We start from the raw sequence: 21793 nt of genomic DNA, 5'->3' as shown, positions 1-21793 counted from the left end.
CCCCATCCCTCGTATCCACACCCCTCTTCTCCAAGATGCGTTTACTCTGCGCCTCGACGTAGAGTCTCCTCTCGCGCGCGAGGTCCGCCCTCGCGCCCTGCTGCTGCTGGTGATGATGATGAGAGGAAGACTGCTGGAGGGAAGAGGAGGGGAGGTGGGGTTTGAGCGAGGCGAGGAGGGAGCGGAGGTGCGCGAGTTGCGAGGTTGTGAATTGCGTGTGTGTGGTTAGGGGTTGGGTGCTCGTCGGTGATGATGTTGTTGCTGTTGCTGCTGCTGCTGAACTCTCTATTGTACCTGCGGACGTAGATGCAGACATAGGCTGTTGTGCAGATGTAGGTAAACCCTGCACGCCCAGCGCCTGCGCCGCAGGTAAATGCGTCAGAAACGCCAACATCCCGTCATACTTCTTCCTCGCTTCTCCGCCTTGCCTGCCCTCCACCCCTGCCAATTCACTGACCCCCGAGGATCGGAAGTCCCGCGTCGTCGGCGGTGGTTGGAGCAGCGAGCGGAGTTGGGCGATCAGCGCCTCGTTGCGCGTCTTCTCGGCTACGAGGGCGGCGTGGAGTTTCTGCGTTTCTTGCAGTTTGCGGCGGAGGGCGTGGAGGGAGGAGGGGGTTAGGTGGGGGTTGGTCGGGGGTGTGGTGGATATGCCCTGTGGTGGTTTGTTAGTAAGAGGTTTGACTTGAGATGTGGAAGGGGAGGACAGGGTGATGGTGGTTGGGCTGTTTGAGACGTTCATTCCGCCTCTCTACATGCCTCTGTCCTGACATGTCGTCGAGCTGTTGCATCTGTCGCCCTCGAACAGCTCCCCCACCGCTGAAACTGAAGAGACTCTCCACTCACATCATAATGCCCCAACCGTATCCACTCGCCCAACCCCCCATCCTCCCCCGCTGCCGTCCCCGTCCCCCTCCCCAAACTAAACACATTCCTCAACGTCCAAATCTCCAACTTGTCGAAATTCTTATCCACGGCATTCTCGACCAACGTCTCGAGCTTCAGCACGCCTTCCTCAATCTCCAGCTTCGCCTCCGGGTACAGTGGGTTGCCGGTGTCGGGATCGATTTGGTCCGGGGGAAAGCTGCGGTGCTCGGCGGCGGCGCGGTCGGCGAAACCGAGGATGGCTGGGTCGAGCGAGGAGAGCTCGGTGGAGAGGATGGTGGTGCAGCGGTAGAGGACTTCGTTGATGGCGTTGATGATGTCGTCGATGAGGGACTGGGAGGGAGTAACTAGTTAGAGCTTGTTCTTTCGTTTGGTCTTGGGGGGGGAAGTGCTCGGGGGTTGGGGATGGAGAGGAAAACTCGGAAATAAGAAGACGAAGACATACAATAGGCGGCCACGTGAAATGCTCCGTCAACAACATATTCTCCTGCTGCTTCGACATCTTCTTCCTCATCTCCTTCACCACCTCATCATCACTCTTATTCTCCGGCTGCTGCTTCGCCGACGCTGCTGCCGCTGCTGCTTGCGACGTCGCCATGTCCGCAAGAACCCCTCCTCTTCCGCAACGCCCTTTCTCTTTTCTGCGCGCAGGTATTATTCCTTGCAAATCTCTGGGTTCTGGATTTCCAGGGAAGCGGGCGGTTTCAATCGTCGTTTTGCGCGAGCGGTTCGTCCCGTTCGTCGGTCTATCGTGTGTTTGCGATGTGACGATGCGACGCACCGCGATTGACGCGACAGGGGACCCAGATGTCTCTGCTCCACGATGTTTATCGATTATGCCGCGCTTTACCGCTTCCGACCTAGCGCATTCGATCCAGCTCAACATCACGTGCCAATCACTCACTCCATCACTCACTCCATCACTCGCTCCATCACTCGCTCCGTCTCCGAACCCACGAATCGAACAGCCCAAACGCCATATTTCCACTAAATAAACCGTCCTCGAGCATAGCGTAACATACGAAGAACCGTCTTCCTGCTTATGTTTGCCAGGAGGAAAAAAGCCAACCTCCAAAGGCTAGTCCTCACCAGCCCGACGACGACGCAGGGAATATGGCTGGAACCAACAACTACCCTCAATAATCCAACACTATTTGGTGTTCATTTGAATGTAGATACTACACCCCTGAACTTGAGTCAGCCCTTAAATCCACACTTCCCCATCTATATCCCGTCCCTCGCTCTTGAAAAAGAATGGCCGCCCCCATACCAAATCAATAATGCATACACACATACATAGATATACCACGAAAAGCCCCATCTATAGGTGCACCTCTTCGCAGCAGCAGCAGCACCAGCAGCACCAGCAAGAGATGAAGACACTCCAAGGACCACACTAGAATCTATAACAGTACACATGCCAGTCCAAGCCAGATAAGACCGCAGCTCTTCGCTCACCCACTAACCACACTTCGTCTTCCCAACCCCCCAACCTCGATACTCCATCCCCGATCCGACATCCACATGATATGCAGACCTCTGACAAACCCTTGCACCCTTCACTCGATGCAAAAAAATTTAGAGTAGAGCGGTGAGAGCCGAGAAGACCCCCCTTTCCCGTTCCCCCCTTCCATACGACCAAAGACCCTCCCCTGCATACAAAAAGCGCCACAAAACAGCTGCCTCCTCTCCCAGGTATAGACTACTTGTTTCATGCCTCTCTCTCTCTCTCTCTTTCTCTCTCTCTCCCGTGGGTGCTCCCAGACGCGGCACGACCACAACCAGACTACATGCCTCCACGTCGACGAAAAAGCAATTCGTTTCATCATCCAAGACCATACGATGGATGGATCCTCATCAACTTTTGAGAAATGGTTGCAATATGCATGAAAAGAACAATGGCGAACCAACCCCCCTTCCCCCGGCCCCTCCCTCCCCATGCCTGCCCTTTCCCTCCATAACCATAATGCCACAATGACCATATAAGAGTGCTTCTTATCATATATCTCGAACTCTCCACACACCCGCTTCTTCGAGAAGAAGAAGAACGAAAAAAAAACAAAAATTCCCAGAAGCGTCCATCTCATCAATACACTCGATCCCGATGGTACCTCGACTGCTGCTGCTGCTGTTGCTGTTGCTGTTGTTGCCGGTGTTGCTCCTCCTCCATGGCCTCCCTCTGCAACCGCAACTGTCTCTCCTCTTCCTCCAATCTCGCCTTCCTCTCCTTCTCCAGCCGGATCTTGGTAGCCTCCGTTCCGTCATCCATGAGGGTTTCCCTGAACCAGGGATGTTGCAAGGCTTCTTTGGCCGTGATCCGCTTCTTGGGATCGTAGACGAAGATGCGGCGGAGGAGGTCGAGGAATTGTCGGTTGAAGGGGGTGACGGGAGGTATGGTTTCCTATTAAAAAACAAAGTCAGCAAGCTGTTCGAAGAGATCAACATAGAGGGTGGCTTACATCGAGCTTCTTCATCGCCTTCACAAACCTTCTGGATGCTTTCGGCGTCTCGCTATTTGGGTAATCCAACTTGTAACTCTTGAAATACCTGCGCGCACTGACGGTCAGATTTGTATGCAGAAAGACTTCAGGAGTGGGAGGCTTACGAGGCAGCTGAGTTGCGTGATGTCCTGTCCTTGGCGTACACCTGCTTGATGAGATCCCTATCCAACTTGCCACCACATACCGCCTCCATCATGGCCAGATGCTCCAGATTGTCGTGGGTCTGGAACAATGCATCGCCCGTGAAGAACTCGACGAGAATGCACCCTATACTCCAAATATCGCATGGGAAACTCCATCCAAGATTGAGGATAATCTCTGGCGCACGGTAGTGGCGGGTGGATACAACAGACGAGTGATATTCGTCGTTGAATGTGGCAGACCCAAAGTCGATCAGCCGGATTTCAGGGTCAAGTAGCACCTTCCTGTGTCGAGCAGTGCGATTGGTCTGCTGTGACGACGAAGGGATGGTCCTGTTATATGTGAATGTCTGGTAGGCGCTATTGACCAGCAAGATATTCTCCGGCTTTAGATCAGTGTGGATGAGGTTGAGGTCATGCAAAACTGCACCTGTTAGTGGCTGCAGGTTTCATGAGGCCAGAGAAAGCACGTACAGGCCACGCTCGTGAATAGTTGCTTCGCAAACTTTTGGATATGCGAGCTGGGGAAAGGAACAAATCCGTTGGACTTCAAGAAGTCGAAGACGCTCTGGCTGTATAGATCGGTTACGATGCAGATATGGTTCCTGAAATCGAAGCAGTCCCGGAGATGGATGCATCGGTTGGCGTTGTGCTTATCGTTTGAGGCGAGTGTGGATAACACCCGCAGTTCAATCCTGCTGGCATCGCGATATTTCTGCACCGATCTGATGACTTTGATGGCACACTTTGTGCCCTTCGTCTTATCGTATGCTTCGACAACCTTGCCAAATGTTCCTTGACCGAGCAGCCTCGTTATGGTATCTGATGGCGGTCAGCAGCCGGGTATGCCCAATGGAATATCGGTAGACGTACATTTCTCTGTTAGATCCGCATCGGCGACGACGATATAATGACCATCTTCGTCGTCGACTTTCTGGTCTTTCATATACGACTTCTGTTGGGCGTCAGTGATCGAAAGATGAGTGTAGAGCGTGGGGACTCTTACGTCTGGAATCACCTTCACGTAGACATCCTTCGCCTTGATAGGTGGATTGGGCGGAGGCTGGTAGAGGCTGAAGGGATGATCGTCGTTGTCCAGCTCCCGCCGCTTCGCCTCTTTGGCTTCATCCTGTGCTGCCGCTCTTGTTCGCTTCCGTTTCTGGCCTACAACACCGTTGCCAAGGGGCGAAATCTGTTGGCCACTGCCGGCTTGCGAACCAAGTGAAGTTGCGGCGGTGGTATTCAAACCGGAGGCCGTTCTGTCTGTAGCGATGGATTGATTGGGTGAATCGTAATAGGGAGTTTGTGTGGTGGAATACGAGGTATGTTGGCTGTATACGGGATCGAAGGCGGATGAAGCCGCCGTCTTTCTCTTCTTGTCTGCGGGCCGATGGACTCCATTGGCGGTCCCATTGGTGCCATTCCTCGAAGGGGGCTGCTGCCGCGGAGGAGGTCGTGCGGGAACGTCGTCGTCATCGTCGTCGATGACGATTACCTCCTTGGGCAGACCGTGTTTGTAAAACTCACCCCAGTCGGGGTTCCGCTTCCTCGGGGGACGGGGATTGCTCATGGTTTCGGATGTGGAGTTGGGGGTGAGAGGTGGTAATTGTGCAGCCGGTCTCGCGTGGGTGGTGGCGGTGCGACGGAGGTCAGGATTCGAATTGCCGTTGGTGTAGCCGTAGGGAAGAGGGTTGGCTATGCGACCAGGACCACTCGCGAGCTGTGCATTGGGTATGTTCTGGTATGTCTGGTGGTGAGAATAGAATGGGCGAGGGAGGGTCGCAGTGGCGGTGGAGGGTGTCGACATGTTCGGAATCAGACTCGGCGGCGTGAGGATACGTCGAACCTGGCCTCACTCGCGAACGCGACCGATCGGGGTCGCTGAGGCAGGTGCTGGGCGTGTATTGGAAGGGTCCGCCGGTGTAGGAATTGCTCGCTGATAACGTCGTGGCCGGTTCGATGGCAGAGAGGGGGCTGCAGGCCGATGGAGCAGAGTCTATCACAGGGACCCGGTCGGTCGAGGATGGGTGCGGAGAAGGGCTTCAGACGTCTGGGCGACGGATGGGACGGGCGCGCCCGAGAGGCGAGGAAGACGTGGGGAGGATGCAGCGAGAAGCTACGAGGGAAATGTGATGGATTTTGAGCATGCCAGAGCGGAAGCAAAGAGTCGAGCGGTGGTGCTGGGCTGGTGGCATTGGGAAGAGAAGAGGCCTTCTTGCAGTCTGGGTGTCCTACGCAGTCTTGTCGTCCTCAGCAGCCGTGGGTGAGGGTCCAAGCGCGAATCTATCGGCACCGCCTGGTCGTCATTGGGGGCACCCGTCATTACCAATTCACAGGACGAGCCTTGCACGGCTCTCCTTGAATGGCAGCAGCACCGGTCGAAAAACATCTATATACGCCTTGCCAACATGTCGTCAAACGCATCTATCCAACTTACTGCATCTCTGCAGCACTTTTCTAAGGGGAAAAGGCAGCAGATATAAGACGGCTGGCGGCCATGAGACAGCAGCGGCCGCCCAAGGCCAGCAATAACAGAAGATGGGCGTCACCTGCGCTTGCTGCGGGTGGGCCAAGAAAAAGCGAATCCTGTCGAATTCATCCGAGCAGCCCGCTGCCGGAAATGCCACTTTCATATTCGCCGCTGGTCCTCTCTCTCTTCTGCATGTCTTCTGCCCCTCAGAAATCCTCACCGTGGTAACCGTTCCGCCCGGCTGACAAGAACACGTCTCCCCCAAGCACTCCGGCGTCGGCCAGACGACCCATCAGAGCCTCATCTCCGCAGAAGGCTCCCCGTATTGATGGGCCCCTGCGCAATAAGTAGATACTTCAGGTGCGAGGCGAAGCCCCAGTTGTGAAACGTCCCTCAGTACAAGCACATGGAATGTTCCCTTTCGTTTTGCTGCGACCATTTGTGCCATCTGATGAAAAACGCTTCTGCAGGGTCCTGGGCGCTAAACCTTCCGTACGAAAAGGCCCTGAAATGATGAATTCACCTGGGCAGGGTCACACAAAAAACTGGGCAGAGTCCAATCACGTGCGCACTCCCAATCCGGTCCCTCTCCCTCTCCACCAGCAGAGGAGGCAAAATTGAAAACATCTCTCCCGCTTGCATCATCGTTAGCTATCATAGTAAACATCACTGGAGGAACAAGTGGACCCAAGCAGCACATCACCCATCGCTGATGTGAGCCCACGCCCCTCGCACCATGTTTGCTTCCAACAAATGTTCTGGTCCTTCACCCATTCCTGCAGGCCCATCCAAATCCGCAACAGCACCCAACCTGGGCACACTCCCCACCACACAGCAAAGTCACCAGAGTGGCTAGATTGGATGACCTCATCCACCCACCACGCTGCTCCCTCCTACCCACCATTCACCGTTTTCCCCTCGCCTCCACCGCTCAGCAGCCCGCAGTCCTCCATCTAAGGGCTTGGTTGCCCTCTCACTCAGCACACCTGCTGTTGGCTTTTTCCCCGCTCCCTGAATGCATCTATCGCCCCATGGCCTCGCCCTCGCTGATAGCGATAAGGACCCTCTCTACCCGTGACGCTTGCTCAAAGGCTTTGGAAATCGTAAAGTTCTAGTTCCATTATCTCACAGGAAATATAGTACTGCAGTGGCTCTATAAGGTATTCGGCTGCCTGCCTTTTGCCCGTGATACGGAAGTGCTGTGCTGTGCTGTGCGTTGCTGCGGTGCTGTGCGCTGCTGCGGCGTATAATAAGGCTCTGGTTACAGTGTCGTATCTGCTGCTTTCGTTTCCGGAACGGGCGGGCCTGGTTGGCTTGTCGTCGGTTTTGCCAAGACCGGTGAGAGGAGGAGGGGTGGTGGCGACTTGCCTTCTACGGGTTTAAGATAGGAAGGAAAACCTAGGATTGCTGGGTTGAAGTTCCTCTGCTTGCGTCATTACCTTTCTATGAGTGAAGAAGGCTCTCTGCTGGCACACGTGTAGCACATGCAATGTCGAATATGCATAATTCACGTCCTCGTCATGCATCGCTTAGAACCACGGCAACCTCTAAGCTAACAAAGTATTATGAGAGAGACTTTAATACATTACACCAAAGAAAGAAGAAGAAGAAGAAAAACCTAAATATAATGGCACACAATAATGGAGCAGCGAAAAGCAAAGTTCCCCTCCGTGCAACCGACAAGGTATGCATACGCTCGAGAACAAAATACACAGACAATCCACCATTTTGTATCCGCTTGAAGAATCAGAGTGACCGCCCAGATGGAACCTCGTCTTAGCTTTTGAAGCAATCAGTCCTGGGAAATGCACAGCAGAATAGCCTCCCGTAATGCTCACCTGGACCTTCCAGAAAATATGAAATTGACAGCATGGGAAATGAAGCCGGAATAGGTACCAAAGAAAGAAGTATCAATCTGGAAAGAGAAACGTAGAGGCATCTAATCAAAGAAGAAAGAAAGAAGGAAAAGGGGAGGAAAATAGGGGAAGTAAGGGACATAGACATAACCGCCGCACAGAGAAATTGAAGGAAATTACCCCAAGACACTAGCAGTTGCACAAGAAACGGCCAAACGCTCTGGAGAACCGGGACCTAGTCGATAACGCCTTGCTGCTCTCCTTGACTGATACAACGGAGCTGTTACCCGGCGATAGAGGCAGTGGCGGGTTCTCGAGTTCATGGAAGAAGTCTTCGACGAGACTGCACACCTTGTCGACAATGTAGTCGGCCACGGCGTTGCTGATGTTGAACGCAGGTGCGAGGATGATCGCGTCCCCCCGGCCAGAGGGGAGGATGAAGCCTGTACTTTTGTACACGCGGATCTGATAGTCCGATATACCTGTCCTCGGAGCTTAGTAGGGATAAAGACGGAGTGAGCATTCACAGGTGCATACCTTTCTCGAATATCCGGTCGGTAATCTCCATCCCGCGGTCGAAAGGTTCTTTGGTTGCTTTGTCCTTGACGAATTCGAGCTGAGAGAAGTTAGTTTTGGGATCGACAGTGCATCTAACGCAAAGACAAGGCATACCGCCAAAAAGCACCCTTCCCCGCGAATATCGCCAACATTCGGATGGTCCTTGAGGCGCTGGTACAATCCCTTCAAGAGTCTCACACCCAACTGCTCGACCCTTGGTAGAAGAGGTTCAACAATCCTCATGGTTTCGAGCGCAACCGCGCACGCTGATGGCTCAGCCTGAAACGTATGCCCGTGGAGGAACATCCCGGACGCTCCCTCGATCTGAGCACTCACACGACGGCTCACCAACACGGCACCGATCACGGCGTGGCCTCCTGAGAAGGATTTGCCCATCGTCTGGATATCGGGTACAAAACCTTCTTCCTTTTGCCACACATGGTAGGTGCCTCCGCACCTCCCAGCACCGCACATGATTTCGTCGACAATCATGAGGGCGCCGTATTTCTTGCAGACTGCATGCATTGCATTAAGATAGCCCGGAACGAATTTGGCACAAGCCAGTGCCTAGTGTCCAGTTAGTAAGTTGAATTAGATGGCTGTAAATGGTGTGTATGTTGCATGCAGGAGTTGTATGATAATGCAATATTAGCCCTCTCGCACAGACTAGCGACAGCTTGAGTTTCCCATTGCGAGAGTTGGTGCATTTCCATGCTGCAGAAAAAGTCGAATGAGGGTCATGAGGGCCCAATGTAGACTGAGAGAATTGGCCACTTACAGCACCACTGACAGGCTCACAAATGAATGCAATAACTCTTTCGGGTCCAACTCGTTTGAATTCGGCATCCAACTCCCTGGAATGTCTTTCCACGAACTCTTCAATGGTTTCGCATGGCCTACGATCACGGTATTCGTAGCACGCGCTCACGTAGCTGACTTTTGAGTTGAAAAGGGGCTTCTGTTTCTCTTGCCTTTCTTCGTAGCCACTGATGGAAAGAGTGGTGATGGTATTACCGTGGTACGACCGCTTTCTGGCAATGATCCAATCCCGCTGACTTTCACCCCGGTCAAACTGATATTGACGAGCCAGCTTGACACCGGCCTCGTTATTCTCGGAACCTGTCCAGAATTAGCTGGCAGGCGCACATTGAATGCCAATCCTGCTGCCTTACCCGAAGAGTAGAATCCGACTCTGTCCATTTTGCCATCAGTGGATTCGATCAATCTCCGTGCCAACTCCTCTACCACGGGCGTCCGGAAAATGAGTTCATCCGCAACGGGGGCGGTGGTTTCCTGGCTGCGTTTCGCCTTCAAGAGCCGTTTGTCCCCAAATCCCAAGCACGCAGTGGCAGCGGTTCCGGAGGCATCGAAAAACTTGGTCCCGTCTTGGAAGTACTGCCAATTGCCCTTTTGACGTAGGCGTAATGGACCCGGATGATGCAACCTACCAAACAGAAGCCTGCTGGTTGAATTGGAAGCAACATTCGGAGGATTTGGACAATTCGCAGGGGACGGTGTCATGTTGGTTGTTCCTACTGTCTGGCAACTCGAATGTGTGCGTCTTCCTGAAGTCGGCTGGTGTGAAGTTGATTACAGGTGTGGTCAAACCTCATATGTGAAGACCGGGTGTCCAGATTGTCAGGGGATCGCTCGCTCTTATAGACAAAGAGGAAGCCCAGCATGACCGGCTAGCGTGAGACCTGGCGATCCAGGGTATAGTATATCATAGGTTCCGCACAGTCACCCTAGGAGGCGTAACGACTCATGGTAATCGTCGAACGATACCTGTCTCCACAATTGCTCGGCCCGGCCATTCTCAGTCAGACCGGTCCGTTCGGCTTGCCGCACAGTCTCAAACGGTCTTGACGAGTGCTATCCAGTCGACCTTGTCTCATGGTTGACGTTCAAAGAGCTGTTGAAGTGGTTGTGCAAACAGCCAGTGCCAGAACGTGGACCTGCATTTGGACGAATTGGGCAATCGTCTGTCGACGAATGTGTAGCTGACGTCCTGGCGGCAATCCCCGGTCCATGGAGCCACCTACAGATTGCATTCACGCCAGTGATCGGGGAGGGTGGTGCCAGGGCGGCACAGTAGACAGGATTTCACGCTCGCAGGGAACAAGTGAGGCAAAGTTCGCTTCCCTCCGGTCAAATGCCCCTGTCCAGGTTACAACTTGCCTACAACAATATCGGCCCGTCCGATGTCAGCCCTATGAACTCCTCCCCCCGAGTCCTGCGAACTTTCCTACACATTTTCAATCAAAAGTTTGGTGCCCGTGTACGTGACATCTGTCGTCATGTCGACCAATCGGCATTTGATTGCATGGGAGTAGTAGTGGTCCAATTGAAGGGTACAAAGTATGGCTCACCGCAGCATGCATCTTGTCCGCGGCGTGGCAGCAACCAGGCGATCCAAATAATAACATACACCATCCCCACCGTGAAGGAGTTGCCATCACACCGACTTGTGCGGCGGAAGTGGCGTTGCCTCATTCCAACTTGTCGGAATGCATTTTGGGATGTTGTTCCCTGAAAGTGGTCCTATCACGAGACCCGGATAGCGAATAGCCTGTGCACGGTGTTATAATCCTCGAATTATATTATCCACGGGCCTGGGCGAATAAGCTTGGCGGGCTTCCCTTAAACACGGTAACTCATGTTGTTCGTGGGCCTTTTTGCTGTGCCAGCGGTGAGCCACCACGGCGCTTCACGGATCCACAACCGAGTAGAGAGCGACTGCAGATTGAATTCAACTCCGGTGCATACCAAATTATGCCACTGTCAGGCCGTCTAGGGCCCGTGCGAGTCGTCGGTGCTACATCCATAACCAGAGAGAATGGTTGCAGTAAGCCAGCATTAGGTATTGCTCATGTTGGCGGCCCCCTCCCTCTCTTGTCTTACCATGTGTACGGAGAACAGGGTCCGGGATGTCGCGTGGGATATTGATAACAGGAACCACGGCGGTCAGAGAACCAACCTCAGCGGTGAAGACGTTATGCAGGGCACAGAGCACCTGAGGGTTGGAAGGCTTCTTCATGTTGGTGAAGTCGATACGGAGTACGTATACGTGAGGATGAACCATTGGGTCCCGCTCGGAAAGCTCCTCGGAGGCTTGTTGATCGGGCCGGAGGACCTTGAAGACGTGTTGACGGACCGCCCGGCGGGACTGTGTTCCCAGAACGGGCTTAGCGTAAGTTTCAGCGCCAAGCCCAAGTATCCTGCAGGTGCCACCGTGCGACCCTCCAGCTGTTCACGGTTCCCCACATTGCACACAATCCGAAACTCACGGATCATCAAGAACGTACCGCAAGGCTTCATTGCGCTTTCTCCGTCACAACCCATACGGTTACTCTAGGTATGAAGCTGTTTAAAATGCCCACTCCGCTCCACATTCACTGAGACAGTCTAGTGTCAAGCGTTTCTCCGCACTTTCCGTCATGAATCCACGGATTGAAGAAGTCTCAGAGTCGGACAGCGAACCATCAGAAGTTGACATCTCGGAAGTGCCCTCCCTTATCCGCGCGTCCGACATTCCCGCCTCCGCACAAGTACCCCAGCACCTTCTGCAACCTCAATCACATGCGGTACGGGCCTCGCCCAATCGAGAAAGGTCGAAACACTACCAATGTCTCTATCCTGTATACTTCGACCGGTCCCGTACACGTGCCGAAGGGCGTAGGGTTGGGCAAGCGTTGGCTGTAGACAACCCGCTCGCACGAGAGATGGCTGATGCCGCTGCCAGCTTGGGTCTGGAAACCGCCCTTGAACCGGATAAGGTGCACCCGAAGGATTGGAGCAATCCAGGCCGTATACGCGTTTTGTTGAAGCAGAATGGCAAGCTGATGCATCGAGACATCTCGAATAAGCATCACCTCTACATTCTCATGGCGCAGTACCTCAAGAAGCACCCTACAAACAAAGATACACCACTCAAACTGCGGATAGCCGGGCTTCCTCTCCCGAAGGATTCGTTACCAGTGCCCGCTGTTCCAAAAGGATGGAAGATGAATTCGATCTTACCGCTTCATTCGCCCGCTCTTTCAGGTGGTGGCGTTCAGGAGAACTTCTTGCAAGAAATGATGGCCGAGATGCAAGGCGAGGCGGGAGCAGGCGGGAGTGGCTCGGGGAGCGGCGCCGACAACAAGAAGAGGAAGGAAAAGAAGAAGAAATAAACAGGTGCGGATGGTTTACCCCGATTCCCCGCAAAGCGAGCTATTTGTCACCGCTGGCTCAGCATCCGTCTCCCCGTCGATGGCGTGTATAGCCCTGCTTAGATCGACGGTCGCGAGGTAGCGGCGGGCCTTCCGCAATCCAACCATATGCAGCGTATATAACAGACTTGGCGGACATGCCACGAAATCCAGACGAAAGCCATAAATACATCAGCATGATTTCTAACGTTGACTCTCGGTCTCGGGGGTCAATCTAATATAAGCCACAGGATCGTTCATCGCACATGGCTCGATATATCAAAGATTAGCCCTTGGTGAGAAAGGACTATCAGTACGGAGTAGTCCCATCCAGCTCCTCGCCCGCCCGCTTTTCCCTGTCAGCTGGGCGTTGCACAAGTCGTCTACTTCTGCATACATCTTGACTCGAGGTGAACTTTATTCTGCAAAGCGAAAGCAAGGACAGGACTTGACCTGCGGGGTTTACGTTCGATGTCTGCCCTATTGTCAAACTACCAATCACGGCGGTTGAGCGATGTTCGCTATGCACTGCCAAACAATTGGCTCCGTCCATCTTGTTTACTGTCTAGACGTATACTGCTTCCCCCTCAAGCGTCGATAATAAGCATGTCATCGTGGAATACGGGAATGATCCGGGGTTCATATTGAAAACTTGTGAAATCCAATCCGATTTCCCCATTGTCACACATCTACGATTGTTGGATACGAGCTCGACTGGTGATTGCGACGTCGTTCCAAATGTCTCGCTTATGCATGAGCAGGTAGGATCTCCTCATCGATTTGGCAGAGGGAGCAGTGCGGTGCCTGTAAGCGCTATTTCTCACGCGAGATCAAGGATGCAAGGTGTCATGCAGCATCCGTCAAAAGGTTCGTTTAAAAGTCTGCTCTTATAATCTGCGTCGTTGGCGTCGTCGTCATGTACGCCACCCGGGAATTCAGCACTGGAGAACCAGCCTATCAGTTTAACAAATGCTCTTGCCAGCCGCAAAAGCCCGTCCAGGAGAAGTGCAGGCCTCTCGTATCATCCAAAAATTTGTCACAGCAATAGCGACTTTCATGGAAGGTGCTTGAGGTGGCTAATATAAGGCCCATACGGATCGATAAGATCCAGCGCCACAGCTTGATTACCCCGTACTGATGCGACTACTGATTGCATAGTACGAGGCTGGCAAATCCAATCCTGAGCAAGGACGGCTTTCAGCTTCTTCTAACCAGATCACCGAAGATTTGAGGACATGAGTGGCGAACGTGGTTGCAGGCCCTTGCAGCTGATGGATTCACATCGCACGACTCTCCATTTTGGTCAGTCGCCTGAACCCGGCCTCGGTCACCATATCTACCAACAGTGCTCAGAATGCATTACAGCTACTCTTCGAATGATTTTGAAAGCCACTGCTCATCCTTCTTATCATCAGCACGGTGTCAAATGTACCTACCTGGGCTTTGTTATACACACCCGCTACTAGCGATCCAATATTTTCCGTCAACTTTACGTTCCGGTCATATGGGGATTGATGGCATGCTCTTCTCTATGGAAGTATCAAATGGGAGAACGGGCGCATGAGTGGTGTTATCGTCTCTCGGAATCAATACCTTCAGCGCAATCGAAGGACGAATAGGAGTGCTGAATCGGCCAACCTAATTCCTCGACACCGCTCGTCTGGTACTTGCACATGGTGTTTACGCAAGGATGCTGGCAACTTGGGTCGAGTGGAGCTTTATCGATTTTCAAGTTACACGACGCCTCCACGCTCTAGGTGACCAAAACACCACATTTGGGAGTCGAATATCGATCTTCTCTTGCACCATCTATCAACTCTCGCGTATCTCTGACAGACACCCACGGTGCGGCACCATGATGAGGCTGACATTGTGTTACCCCTTCAAATTCTCAGAGAGTCTGGCTTACGTCACATATTCCATGCAGTCCACAACGAACACAGTTCGACAGGCGTTGATGTCACAGTACCAAACGTTTCGATTCGCAGCAGCGGCGTTACACATCGCTATGGACGAGAGGAATGGTGAAGACCGACTTGAGGGCACACGGCCGTCTATGGTGGCGGTTGTCGGACACCGCGCATGTCGCGGCTCCGACAGTCTGGTATCGACATGGTTGGAGTCAGTCGTGTGTAACGTACGAGTCGTGCTGGTGCGAGTTTCTGGGTCGTGAGGAATGCCGTTGATGGGCTGTGATCGGCACCGGTCGGCATAGTTAAATAGGGACTTCCAACTTTCAATTCCAGGGAGAGATCTATCGGGGGCAGGAGTGACGTGGCTTGGTGAGCGCAGTTGGAGTCATGATTTGCACACTATGTGTGCTTGGGAGTATCTGCCACGGGTCCTGCGTACAATTCACCTCGCGTGTGGGATGACACCGGAGGTAATACATGATCTTTGGAACCTATGTACTATTGAGAACCCCAATTTCATTGCCAATTTTAATTAGGCCTGGTGACCCATTATACATATATATATGAGTGCTTCGTTGGAGCGCGCAAGTTAGGCTCTGAAGAGCACTAAATATGATATGGGTCACCTCGGGGGCATAGATTTACAAAATCTAGAGAAACCCTGGCAAAATAAGTAGATCCATCGCTGTCACCTAGACAAGCTTGCAAATGTCCGCTTCCAGAAGTTGTTGTAACTTATATCATCATTTGAGCGTGAAACTAGACTTACTCAAGCTTAGAGTTTTATACTGCTATCTTGCGACGGGGAATGTGCACTACTAGGGTTGAGCGACGGAGAAGGGCATCAATGATCACCTTCTAGGTTGGAGTATATGACACTTTTTGGATTTCCAAAGCCATACTCCGTATTAGCTGTTATGATTACAAGTTAACGTGTTGATACGGAGAGTTCCAAAACATAGTGGAGTCTAAAACCGAGCAGAATTATTGCCCTCGTTACCTGTATATACATCTACTACCCAGACGAGTAGACGAGTGAATGGAACCTCCTTGCTCTTCAGTAATGGGAACGACTAAAGCACTCTATCAGCATGACATTGCGAAACTTCATCATCCTCGCCTTCGCACTTTCCACCGCCCTAGAGAAAACAAGCTATTACTTTGGCGGCAAAGCCGTTCCCCGAACATGCAACCAGGTTTAACATACAAATGTGATTCAGAACCCGCTCCTGCATATCGCGCCCGTCATGTGCTCGGACTTTGCTGCGGGTTTTTCCTAGCTCGGGAAGTAGAAACATGGCGGGATCGGCAAGGAGTCGGTAAGAGTAAGCGTGTCGTATCGCGGTGTAGGGTGGAGTCCAATGATGACGCGTAGGTTAAGCAAGTGTAAGGCGTAGTCATGCCAAGGGGGCGTAGACTTTTATTAAGGATTCGAGATATTGATTCGTGGTTAAGCATCAAACCTTGATTCTCACCGAAGATCTGAGTCAACAATATGCAAGGACGGGGATGAGTTATCGATGGCATATCAAGCGGCAGGGTTCACGTAGACGGCGTCCTCTTTCGATCAGCAGGCATGCAAGTCTCTCCATCAGGAACACAATACATCAGCAAGAGACAATAAGTGCACACGGAACCGCTACGCCGCAGTTGGGGATATTTATAAACCGTGACAACCATGGCTGGTCGACGCCGGAACACATTTTCCGTCTACGCCGTACTGGAGCATTTGATGGGTATCCGAAACAGGAAACTGTGAGCAGACTGGCGTGATCCGGACGTAAAATTCAGTCGTGATGACTGATAACCGTCAGCCGTCCACACGTACGGCACAGCTTATCCCCCCCTCCTCAAACCTCAAGCCCACATGTGTCTGCAGCTTCGGCTTTCCTAGACTCTGAGCAAATGCAACCGACCGAAAGAAACGACGCTGCAGTTTACAGCCCACCTTGGCAGACTATGCAGCGGCCAGCTGGCCATGGCACCAATCATGGGGTTTGCGATTCAACGGCGGGCCCGACGAACTCTCACGAGCCTGGAGATACTCTTTTTGCTATTGACCGATGCAGGACGGGGCGACCGAGCCAGGACCAGGAAATGACAATTACTGTTGTGCGCCGTTGCCAGTTTGCCGTTGCTAGCTAGCTGTGGGTCCAGACACGTTCCGTGCGTCGTCCGTCACACCGATCAACAACAGCTGTGGACACCAGAAAGGTATACTCCGCATCTCGGAGCCCGAAATGTCGGTCGACGAAGCGAGCTTACAAATTGTTGAAAGCGGCGTGGTGGGTGAGAGTGAGGGGTCAAGTGTTCCACGGCAGGACTCAGCGCACGAGGGGAGGGTGGTGGTGCCACGAACACAACGAGACCTACACCGCAGGGTCCTTCGTAGGTGATATAGGCCCGCCCTCACGCCTCCGTGTTATCGGGATTCCCCTCAACGGCCCCCTGGAGCTGTTGCAAAGCTTCTTGATACGTCCTCTTCCTGTCCCATGTCACGTCGCGCTCCTTCAACTCGACCCTCACGACCTTTGTCCCACGCACCCTCTTCACGCTGCTCCCTTTGGCGATTTGATTCCAGAACCACCCTGCCTCGTTCTTCGCAACCAATGTCATTGCCTGCCCCTGTTTACCCGCGCGCGCCGTTCGTCCTACCCGATGGACGTAGCTGATTATGCTGCCGGGCATGTCGTAGTTGATAACGTGGGTGATATCTGGGATGTCGAGGCCGCGAGAAGCAGTGTCCGAAGCGATGAGAATTTTTATTCTGCCAGCCGCGAAGGAGCGCAGAAGCTTCTGGGACTGCTTCGTGGTTGCGCCGGGTGTCATGGCTTTGACGAAGGGCTGCAGGGGAGGTTCAAGGACAGAGAGGAGGTGTGCGAGGCGGGATGCGTTCTCATTGCTCTTGACGAAGACGAGGATACGGCTCCGGTCGCTAGACAAGGCTGAGGTGCAGTCGGCCTTGGAGCTTGGTTCGGCTTCCGAGTCCTCCTCCGATGAGGAGTTCGCTGAACCCGAGTCGGTCTTCTCTTCCATTGGGTGGTTTAAGTTGAGTATGTGACGCAAAAGGATGAATAGGAGGTATAATGGTTTTTTGGAGCCGTCACCCACTGGGATGGCATATTCAGCAAGGGTGCTAGGGAGCTCGTAAACCTCACCATCGGGTGCTGACGGTTGATCTTCTTTATCATTTTCAACGACCACCAGTCTGGGCCGTCTTAGACGCAGGGTCCCGAGTTTGGTGAGGTCCTTCTTCATCGTGGCACTTAGGACAACCTTCGTAATATGCGTCCGATCAGGCAAAGCGGGAGCCCAATCTAGATTTCGTCTTTGCTTTCTTAGGCGCTCTTGGGTGTTCATGAAGTCCTCTGGCGTATCGTCATGCAAAGCGTCCATTAGCGCAGTAGCCCAGCCTTGGAAATTTTGCGCGATGAGCTGATCTGCTTCGTCAATGACAAGCCACCTAACAGACCTTAGGAGGAATCCAGTAGTAGATTCAATGTGCTCAACAAGACGTCCAGGGGTGCATATGAGAATGTCAACTCCAGAGTCATATTGGGGAACATGGTCCTTTGGGACCTTTGCAAGGTCATCGAAGATGCCACCGCGACCACCTAAAGCGCTTTTCATCTGCCGAGAGGCTTTATCATGTAGTTCCTTTGCTCTTTGTGGATCATATCGAGCCCTGACCTTGACCAATTGCTTCTGCTCAGATGCAAAGGGAACACTGCCTAGAGCGGTCCCGACCTTCAGTTTTGTGCCCTCGCAGAGCTCCTCGGCAACCTTCAATGCCTGATCCACGAGTTGTCTTGTAGGGACTACAATGATTGCGGAGAGCGTCGTGACAGCTTGGTCCCGCAGTGTCTCGATGATGGGAAGAAGGTAAGCGAGGGTTTTGCCTGAGCCAGTCCTAGCGGAAACGCATATGTCGCCCAGATGCTGATCATAGCCAGGACGTAACATAGGCAAGAGCACAGACTGCACAGCCAACGCATCTCTGAATCCTTGCTTTTCTAATTTCTTCAGGAAGCTGGGGTGGATACCTAGTTTTTCAAAGGATACCGTTTGGGAGGATTCAATCGTAGTGGGTGTTGCTAGCCAAGAAGGCAAAGCGGAGAAAGTAGGTTGGTACGGGATATCGGCGACTGGTGCAGGTTGAGGAAGTGGAACTAAATCTGTTCTTCATCAGTACCTTGAACAACGACCAAGCGACGTTAACTGACCATGAAGCTCCGGTGCAGGTTCGTCTTCCTTGCTCGTTTCCGGGTAATGCTGCTCCCCCGAAGCTCGTATTGCCTCTGCCCTCTGATAAGAGCGCTCGAATTTGGATAGGATGGCTTTGTGCTTTTTTGGCGTGGCTTCTTCTTCGACCTGTATCTCGTCATTCACATCCAGCTCTCGTTTTCGCTTCTTCAACTTCTTGGGCTTCTCCCCACTCTCCTGTTCCTCCTGAGTATGGCCGCTGGCTGCCGCATCACGCTCATCTTCTTTCAACTCCGGAGAAGGGGCAGGTTGGTCAGTCGACTTGCGCTTCGACTTCTCTTTTTGGCGGAGAGGCTCGGGGGACTCAATGGTAGGTTGCGATGTCTTCCCGGGAGGGTGGGGGAGCGATTCTGATTTCTCCTGAGCCTTTGGTTTGGCCGGTGGTACCCATCTGGCATATAACGGGCCGGGCATGGTTGTATGGCGGTGTTGCTGGTGATCCGCCGGCGTGCGGTTTGAGAAATTCACGAGTCGATGCCAAGAGTTTGCGGAGGTTCAAATAAGTACGCGAACCCCTGTCGAGTAAATGACGTGGGGAGCTTCGACTTTCCTCCATTCGCTATCTTGTGTCCGGCCATGTCTGCCCCTTGGTATCCAGTTCAAGAGGGCAGCCGTAGGCGCTTTTCAAAATGCCTTACAACATTGCGTAGGTTATTTTCTGCGCCTTGTCAAACCTTGATTGACCATACACAGCATGATCAGCGACTTCTTCTTCCCACAACCCGGTAAACCGCACGCCGTCCTCTCACATTCTAAACTCATGTATCGTAGGCGGAGTTGAAAGTCATATATACCAGCTGTCAAGCGTAAGCTATCATCTAAGCGACTCTCTCTAAGCCGCGTGTGAAAAACTGACCGTCCGCTTAGAAACTCATTGATCGAGGCCATAAAGTCATTGTCATCACACATGCATACGCTGGCCGGACGGGTGTTCGATACCTCACCAATGGCCTTAAAGTATACCATGTGCCGTTCTTCGTCGTGTATCGCGAGACCACCTTCCCCACCTTCTTCTCTTTCTTTCCCTTATTCCGGAACATTGTTATTCGGGAACAAATCGAGATCGTGCATGGCCATGGTAGCCTAAGCAACCTCTGCCATGAAGGTATCCTACATGCACGGACAATGGGGCTAAGGACCGTCTTCACGGATCACAGCTTGTTTGGTTTCGCTGATGCTGGAAGCATTCTCACAAACAAGCTCCTCAAGTTTACTTTGAGCGATGTGGACCATTGCATATGCGTCAGTCATACTTGGTAAGTGATGAGTGATGCCACCTATTTGTCAAACTGGAGACGCGTTTCTGATCCCGTGCAGCAAAGAAAACACAGTGCTCAGAGCTTCCTTGGACCCGCTGATGGTTTCCGTTATCCCCAACGCAGTCGTAGCTGAAAATTTCCGACCGCTGGGGTACAGTCACGACTCGCAGCATCGTGCAGCGGAAAAGCCGCGCCTGGGTCCAGATGACACCATAACGATTGTAGTTATATCCCGCCTCTTCTACAACAAAGGGACGGATTTGCTTGTTGCTGCGATACCCCGAATCCTTGCTGCCCATCCAAATGTTCGATTTATCATTGCCGGAAGCGGGCCAAAAGCCATCGATCTTGAGCAAATGATTGAGCGGAATGTTGCCCAGGACCGAGTGTTACTGTTGGGGCCTATACGCCATGAAGAGGTCCGGGACGTCATGGTTCAGGGCCACATCTACCTACACCCCTCGCTTACGGAAGCATTTGGAACCGTTATAGTCGAAGCTGCCTCCTGCGGACTGTACGTCGTATGTACTCGCGTGGGTGGTATACCGGAGGTCCTGCCTGGGCATATGACCGAGTTCGCGAAGCCCGAAGAGGACGATATTGTAGCAGCTACTGGGCGTGCGATTGCAGCATTGAGGGCAGGACGGGTCCGCACCGAGCTTTTCCACAATCAAGTCAAACAGATGTACTCATGGACGGACGTGGCCGAACGTACAGAAAGAGTATATGACGGCATCAGTGGAGTGCTAAGCCACGATGAGTTCTATCAGGGCGCCGGAGCTGGTGGGGCCTGGAGCGCGACTCGTGGGCGTGCTGGTGTTCAGAGCTTTGCACTGATCGAGAGACTGAAGCGATACTACGGCTGCGGCATTTGGGCTGGAAAATTATTCTGCCTGTGCGTCGTCATCGACTACCTACTTTTTGTCTTTCTGGAGATATTTGCGCCAAGATCACGTATCGACATCGCGCGGAACTGGCCAAAGAAGGATCGCAAGGAGTGCAGAGAACGAGAACCTGCTTCCAAGGACGGCCTGGGAAGAAAGCGAAGTTCGAAGCATAGGCGCGAGAAAAGAGAGCTCCGGAGTGAGAGTTAATTTCGGGACTTGGATCTGGTCGTCAATCTGATGATGAGATCTAACTTTGGCAAACAGAGCGAAAAAACAAGCAGGAGAGGGTCGCCGCTCTCTGCGAAGCTAAATATATCAGCATTCCAGAAATGCGAGCATCGACAAGGTCGTTCCTAGATGACGGATTAATTCCTCACTGCGGGAGCCGCCATAATGCGCTTTCTCTACCGCTTCCCAGGGCATGTCGCATTCAATCCGTGGATCTTTGCCCGGCCGCTCAGCAAACCTTCCACAAGTACGGAGTACGGATATATCAACGACCACAAAAAGAGCTGATGGTCGTGACGGTGCACACGGTTTTAACACCAGAGATACGTTCCACTGACATTGGCAAGCGCCTCGAATACCATCTGCGCCCGCAGATATAACCTGTCCAGTTCTCTCGCACTAGCCTTCGAAGCACCACGGTTACGACTGATGGTTCCTGTCGTAGTGTACAACAATGCTCGCTTCCGGAGTTCCATCCCAAGGCGCGCGGACGCGAAACATGCAACCGAAAACAGTTTCCAATCAGAGGGCCGCCTCGTAGCCGCTGAAGGCAAGTTATTGGTTTACAGTATGGTCGACCAACACGGAGATTTGCTGTCATTATGTTCCCCCTGGAGGTCTAAAATAAGGTTAATTAACGACCTGG

General features: G+C 52.8%; 7 protein-coding genes across 7 annotated transcripts; 3 read left to right on the top strand and 4 right to left on the bottom strand.

Moving 5' to 3' along the window:
• Position 1: 1 nt before the first annotated feature.
• On the bottom strand, positions 2-1384 carry EI97DRAFT_381053 (uncharacterized protein; the record flags this gene model as incomplete). The annotated part of the gene is made up of 4 exons (XM_033795787.1): positions 2-239; positions 303-652; positions 844-1215; positions 1328-1384. Coding segments are annotated over 4 exons (1017 nt in total), but the record flags the coding sequence as incomplete, so codon positions are not given.
• A 1422-nt stretch (positions 1385-2806) lies between these two features.
• Positions 2807-5499, bottom strand: EI97DRAFT_94895 (kinase-like protein). Its single transcript, XM_033803231.1, has 6 exons — positions 4530-5499; positions 4397-4478; positions 3998-4345; positions 3488-3947; positions 3342-3438; positions 2807-3283 (listed from the first exon to the last, which is right to left on the bottom strand). The coding sequence occupies exons 1-6, from the start codon at positions 5328-5330 to the stop codon at positions 2969-2971; spliced, it is 2103 nt and encodes a 700-aa protein (XP_033652163.1). The 5' UTR covers positions 5331-5499; the 3' UTR covers positions 2807-2968.
• EI97DRAFT_95001 (uncharacterized protein) lies at positions 5500-6230 on the top strand. The gene has a single exon (XM_033803232.1). The coding sequence runs from the start codon at positions 5669-5671 to the stop codon at positions 6053-6055; it is 387 nt and encodes a 128-aa protein (XP_033652162.1). The 5' UTR covers positions 5500-5668; the 3' UTR covers positions 6056-6230.
• Positions 6231-8038: 1808 nt separating this feature from the next.
• On the bottom strand, positions 8039-9928 carry EI97DRAFT_380861 (PLP-dependent transferase; the record flags this gene model as incomplete). The annotated part of the gene is made up of 5 exons (XM_033795780.1): positions 8039-8331; positions 8387-8465; positions 8522-8974; positions 9186-9526; positions 9580-9928. The coding sequence occupies 5 exons, from the start codon at positions 9926-9928 to the stop codon at positions 8039-8041; spliced, it is 1515 nt and encodes a 504-aa protein (XP_033652161.1).
• Positions 9929-11643: 1715 nt separating this feature from the next.
• Positions 11644-12743, top strand: EI97DRAFT_94783 (signal recognition particle, SRP19 subunit). The gene is made up of 2 exons (XM_033803230.1): positions 11644-11762; positions 11817-12743. Exon 2 carries the CDS (start codon positions 11845-11847, stop codon positions 12577-12579), a length of 735 nt encoding a protein of 244 aa, XP_033652160.1. The 5' UTR covers positions 11644-11762; positions 11817-11844; the 3' UTR covers positions 12580-12743.
• Positions 12744-16919: 4176 nt separating this feature from the next.
• EI97DRAFT_380941 (P-loop containing nucleoside triphosphate hydrolase protein) lies at positions 16920-19187 on the bottom strand (the record flags this gene model as incomplete). The annotated part of the gene is made up of 2 exons (XM_033795784.1): positions 16920-18679; positions 18734-19187. 2 exons carry the CDS (start codon positions 19185-19187, stop codon positions 16920-16922), a joined length of 2214 nt encoding a protein of 737 aa, XP_033652159.1.
• A 215-nt stretch (positions 19188-19402) lies between these two features.
• Positions 19403-21351, top strand: EI97DRAFT_476615 (UDP-Glycosyltransferase/glycogen phosphorylase; the record flags this gene model as incomplete). The annotated part of the gene is made up of 5 exons (XM_033801942.1): positions 19403-19419; positions 19467-19498; positions 19545-19579; positions 19641-20029; positions 20091-21351. The coding sequence occupies 5 exons, from the start codon at positions 19403-19405 to the stop codon at positions 21124-21126; spliced, it is 1509 nt and encodes a 502-aa protein (XP_033652158.1). The 3' UTR covers positions 21127-21351.
• Between the last annotated feature and the right edge of the window lie 442 nt (positions 21352-21793).

The sequence above is a fragment of the Westerdykella ornata genome, assembly GCF_010094085.1.
Source record: "Westerdykella ornata strain CBS 379.55 unplaced genomic scaffold EI97scaffold_18, whole genome shotgun sequence".
NCBI lineage: Eukaryota > Fungi > Ascomycota > Dothideomycetes > Pleosporales > Sporormiaceae > Westerdykella > Westerdykella ornata.
Note: the sequence above shows the minus strand (reverse complement) of the source record. Positions and strands in the feature narration are given on the sequence as shown.